This window comes from Entelurus aequoreus, linkage group LG21, assembly GCF_033978785.1.
Source record: "Entelurus aequoreus isolate RoL-2023_Sb linkage group LG21, RoL_Eaeq_v1.1, whole genome shotgun sequence".
In the NCBI taxonomy this organism is placed as follows: Eukaryota; Metazoa; Chordata; class Actinopteri; order Syngnathiformes; family Syngnathidae; genus Entelurus; species Entelurus aequoreus.
In genome coordinates, this window is record NC_084751.1 from 38,704,048 (window position 1) to 38,709,471 (window position 5,424).

Sequence of the window (5,424 nt, forward strand, 5' to 3'; positions counted from 1 at the left end):
TTGGGGAAATATATGTTTCTTGCCGACTCTGATGGCGGCCGGGGTGTCGTCGAAAGCTACAACGCCCGACGCCCTCCGTCTCCGGGCCGCCGACCGCACCAATCATCGTGGTGAAGTCCTTCGTCGCGCCGTCAATCGCTGGAACGCAGGTGAGCACAGGTTGTGATGAGCAGATGAGAGCTGGCGTAGGTGGAGAGCTAATGTTTTTAGCATAGCTCTGTCGAGGTCCCGTAGCTAAGTTAGCTTCAATGGCGTCGTTAGCAACAGCATTGCTAGGCTTCGCCAGGCGGTACAGCATTAACCGTGTGGTTACAGGTCCAGAGTTTGGTAGTATTGTTGATCTTCTGTCTATCCTTCCAGTCAGGGGCTTGTGATGTTATGTTCCAGGTAATATAAGAACTACACTACCCAGCATGCAACGGGAGTTATGAGCATGCGCGGTAGCCAGAGATGTGGTGGTGTATGTGGCCATGCCGGGAGCTAGAAGGTTGTGATGAGCACGCTTTATGAGTAAACGTTTAGAACTCAGCCAACACGCCTCGTCTGGATTATTTACAAAAAGACAGACAACACATGGTGTCAGAAGTGGCCGTGAGCAGCGTCGGACGGAATGTTTGCCACGAGGGAGCCACGAAAGACGAGCGGAAGGAAGATGTCTCCGGTCGCGTGAGTGAAAACGTGCGAAGGACGCCACATTCCTGAGGAGTTTGCTGCGTGTGTGAAGACTTTGACTGGCGGTAAAGTGACACAGAGGACAAGGGACAGATTGAACGAATAGAAGAGGATCTTGTGCCCGAGTTGGAGGAAAGCCAACAACACAAAGAGCTGTGGAGTCCCGGTAACTACCCCAAAGTACAGCCATGGAAAAGCTAAGTCCACCTAGCCCAATGCTACTAAATGCTAATCTTGCTGATAACTGGAAGCGTTTTAAGCAAAGATTTAATATATATTTAGCAGCAAGCGGAGCAGGAGCTGATAATGAAAAGCTGAAAGCTCACATTCTTTTGCATGTTATTGGAGAAGATGCTTTGGACATATATAATAGCTTTCAGCTGGATGAAGCTAATTTGACTCTGGAACAGCTAATGACAAAGTTTGAAGAATACTTTGTGCCTCGTCAAAACGTGACATTTGAGAGGTATAAGTTTTTCACACATGACCAAAAGCAAGGAGTACCTTTTGATCAGTACATGGCAGAGCTTCACACGCTAAGCAAAACATGTGAATTTGACACTCTGAGAGACTCATTAGTGAGAGATAGAATTGTTTGTGGTACAATGGATAATGCACTGAGAGAAAGACTGCTTCGAGAAACTGGGCTTACGTTAGATAAGTGTGTCAGTATGTGTAGAGCAGCTGAGACCACCAGAGCTCAAGCAAAAGAGCTACGGAGAGGTGAAACAACAGTGCATGCCATACATAAAGAACAATGGAAAAATAAAATGTGTACCAAACAAAAGGATCAAAAAGACAAATCCATGGAATTTAAATGTGGTAAATGTGGAGGCAGCCACAAGCCGAAATATTGTCCTGCATATGGAAAAACATGTAACAACTGTGGAAGGAGCAATCACTATGCAAAGTGTTGCAAAGCAGCTTCAAGAAAGAAAGTTCACACAGTTGAAGAAGATGATGATAAGGAGGAGTTTATTGTCAATGTGGTGCAAGCATGCACAGTTGAAAAAGAAGAATGGATTGTTCCAATTACAGTGAATCAGACAACAATACCATTCAAGTTAGATACAGGTGCTCACGTAAACCTGCTATCTTTGGAAGATTACAAAACACTGACTGTAAAGAGCAAAATCCATCCAGTAAAAACCAAAGTAAGTGGATACACTGGAGAACGAGTTCCTGTTAAAGGCGGATGTATTGCAACTTTTAAACACAAGGGTCGACAAATGAGAGCACAGCTACTGATCGTGGATATGAGTGTACAACCAATCCTGGGACTCAGTGCATGCACCAAGCTCAATCTTGTCAAAAGAGTGTTTGTGGTGACATCTCAAGAAACTACAAATGCTCAGGACACACTCATGGAAGAGTATAAGGACTGCTTTCAAGGACTTGGATGTCTACCTGGACTACATAAAATATGTGTAGATAAAAATGTGTTTCCTGTTGTGCACCCGTGCAGGAAAGTCCCATTTGCTCTGCGTGAAAAACTGAAAGATGAACTAGCGCGAATGGAAAAGTTGGGAGTCATTAAAAGAATAGATGAGCCAACTGAATGGGTCAGCTCGCTGGTTGTTGTGCAAAAGAAAACAGGTGCCCTAAGAATATGCTTGGATCCAAGAGACCTAAATAAAGCAATCAGAAGAGAGCATTTCAAGTTACCAACCAGGGAAGAGATCATGGCACAATTTGCTGGAGCAAAATGGTTCAGCAAATTAGATGCTTCATCAGGTTTCTGGCAGATGAAGCTTGGCGAGGAGAGTTCAAGACTGTGCACATTTAACACCCCGGAGGGCAGGTACAGGTTTCTTCGTCTACCATACGGCATCTTGTCAGCGCCTGAAGTATATCATAAGACCATTCACATGATTTTTGAGCACATACCCGGAGTTGAGACAATGATGGATGATATCATAGTGTGGGGCTCAACCCGAAAAGAACACGACGAAAGACTGAGACAAGTGCTAGACAAGACAAGGGAGGTGAACCTGAAACTTAACAAAGAAAAATGTGAGTTTGGAGTGAAGTCACTTACCTTTGTGGGAGATGTTGTGAGTGAAGAGGGCGTGAAGCCAGACCCGAGAAAAACTTCAGCAATCAACAACATGGAAAGGCCAACCAACAAAGATGAGGTCAGACGTTTCCTGGGGATGGTCACCTATCTTGCCAAGTTTGTCCCACAACTGTCAACACAGTCAGCACCTCTCAGGAGTCTTCTTGAACAAAAGAATGAATGGATATGGTCCCACGAGCAAGAACAATGTTTTCTGAAACTGAAAGAGACTCTTACACAGGAGCCCGTGTTAAAGTTTTATGACCCCGAGAAGAGCACCAGGATCTCGGCAGATGCATCGCAGTACGGCCTGGGAGCAGTGCTACTGCAGCAACATGAAGAGCAGTGGCTACCTGTCGCCTATGCTTCCAGAGCACTGACAAGTGCAGAGACCAGGTATGCTCAAATTGAAAAAGAACTGTTAGCAAGTTTGTATGCATGTGAGCGTTTCCATCAATATGTATATGGACAGATGTTTCAAGTGGAAACCGATCATAAACCGTTGGTGTCTATCATGAACAAACCGTTGAATGATTGTCCAGTACGAATACAGCGCATGCTAATTCGACTGCAAAAATATGACGTGCACATGATATATACACAAGGAAAATATATGTACACAGCCGACACATTGTCTAGAGCAGTGGACAAGAGAGAACTTGCAGACAGTGATAATAGCACAGAGATACAGGCATATGTAGATATGGTAGTGACATCTTTGCCGGTGACTGCAGACAGAACAGAACAAATACGGAAAGAGACTATTGCTGATGAAACTATGAAAGAACTCAAGAGCACAGTACAGAATGGATGGCCTGACAACAAAAAGGATTGCCCCTTGAAAATACAAGACTACTGGAATTGTAGAGCTGAGCTTACAGTGGTGGATGACATAGTGCTAAAAGGGAGCAAATTTGTTATTCCGTACTCACTGCGCAAACAGATGCTCGAAAAGATACACGAAGGCCACCTCGGTGAAGTCAAGTGTAAAAGGAGGGCTAGAGAAGTAATGTTCTGGCCAAGGATCAATCAGGATATTAGCCAAACAACAGCGTCATGTGGAGTTTGCCGAACTTACAGGCCAAAACAACAAGCGGAGCCACTGATGACTCATCCAGTGCCCCACAGACCTTACTACAAAGTAGGAACGGATCTATTTGACTTTGATGGAAGGAGCTACGTGGTAGTCACAGACTACTTTTCAAACTATCCGGAAATTGGAGCGTTGCAGTCAACAACGAGCAAAGCAGTTGTCAGTTATTTAAAGACTGTTTTTGCCAGACATGGTGTTCCATGCGAACTGTTTTCCGACAATGGTCCCCAGTTTTCTAGCTGTGAGTTTGCTGCCTTTGCCAAGGAATGGGGGTTTCAACACTCCACATCAAGTCCAACTTATCCAAAGTCCAACGGCTTGGCAGAATGCTCTGTAAAAACAGTAAAAAACCTGTTAAAAAAATCACAGGACAAAGATGACTTTCAGAAAAGTTTACTGATCTACCGTAGTGCACCTCTACAAAATGGACTGTCACCCGCCCAAATGCTGATGGGTAGGCGCATTCGCTCCAACCTACCAGTCAACGAGGATTTGCTGACACCCAAAGGCGCACACAAAATCAGACACACTAAGGAAGTACAAAAAGCGAAGCAAAAACAGCTGCATGATAGAACGGCAAAACACCTGCCTATGCTGAGGCCAGGAGACGTCGTGCGTCTCAGAGACATTTCTACAGGCACCTGGAGACAAAAAGGACAGGTGGAAGAGGAAGTTGCTCCACGTTCGTATAGGATCCAGATGGAAAATGGACCGACTCTGAGAAGGAACCGCACGGATCTTCAACTACAGCTGACTGAAGGCAACATTGCAGCTCAGGAGAAGGCTCAACAGGACTCAGCTGGACCTGCAGAACTTGCTGACACGGAGCCTGACCTTGCTGACCAAGGACTGACAGCAGCGTCCGCGTCACCTGCTGTTGAGAGACTGTCTAACTCTAGACCGAAGAGACATGTTCAGCCACCAAAGAGGCTGATTGAGACTTGTTAAGGATTCTGAGGTCTTGAGAGTTTAAAAAAAAAAAAAAAAAAAAGTGTTGACATAACTGTTTATGTGTCTTTGTTGAAAGAGATGTCTATAAAGAGAAAATTATATGATTGCAAATGTGGTTACAATGCTAAACAAAAAAAAATAACACTTTGTTGAGTTAAACACTATTTCTTTATAGGGGGGAAGATGTGATGTTATGTTCCAGGTAATATAAGAACTACACTACCCAGCATGCAACGGGAGTTATGAGCATGCGCGGTAGCCAGAGATGTGGTGGTGTATGTGGCCATGCCGGGAGCTAGAAGGTTGTGATGAGCACGCTTTATGAGTAAACGTTTAGAACTCAGCCAACACGCCTCGTCTGGATTATTTACAAAAAGACAGACAACACAGGGCTTATTTATTTTGTTTCTATCTGCATTTAAGCACGATGCTATCACGTTAGCTCCGTAGCTAAAGTGCTTCGCTGATGTATTGTCGTGGAGATAAAAGTCACTGTGAATGTCCATTTCGCGTTCTCGACTCTCATTTTCAAGAGGATATAGTATCCGAGGTGGTTTAAAATACAAATCCGTGATCCACAATAGAAAAAGGAGAAAGTGTGGAATCCAATGAGCCAGCTTGTACCTAAGTTACGGTCAGAGCGAAAAAAGAT

General features: G+C 44.5%; 1 protein-coding gene across 2 annotated transcripts; it reads left to right on the plus strand.

Annotated features, from left to right (window-relative positions):
* The first annotated feature begins 420 nt into the window (after positions 1–420).
* LOC133638737 (uncharacterized protein K02A2.6-like) lies at positions 421–5,151 on the plus strand. 2 transcript variants are annotated; one of them, XM_062031637.1, is made up of 2 exons: positions 421–4,420; positions 4,459–4,662. In XM_062031637.1, the coding sequence occupies exons 1-2, from the start codon at positions 861–863 to the stop codon at positions 4,511–4,513; spliced, it is 3,615 nt and encodes a 1,204-aa protein (XP_061887621.1). In that variant the 5' UTR covers positions 421–860; the 3' UTR covers positions 4,514–4,662. The 2 variants fall into 2 exon arrangements, with proteins under 2 accessions (XP_061887621.1, XP_061887620.1); XM_062031636.1 differs by having other exon boundaries at positions 428–5,151.
* The last annotated feature ends 273 nt before the right edge of the window (positions 5,152–5,424 follow it).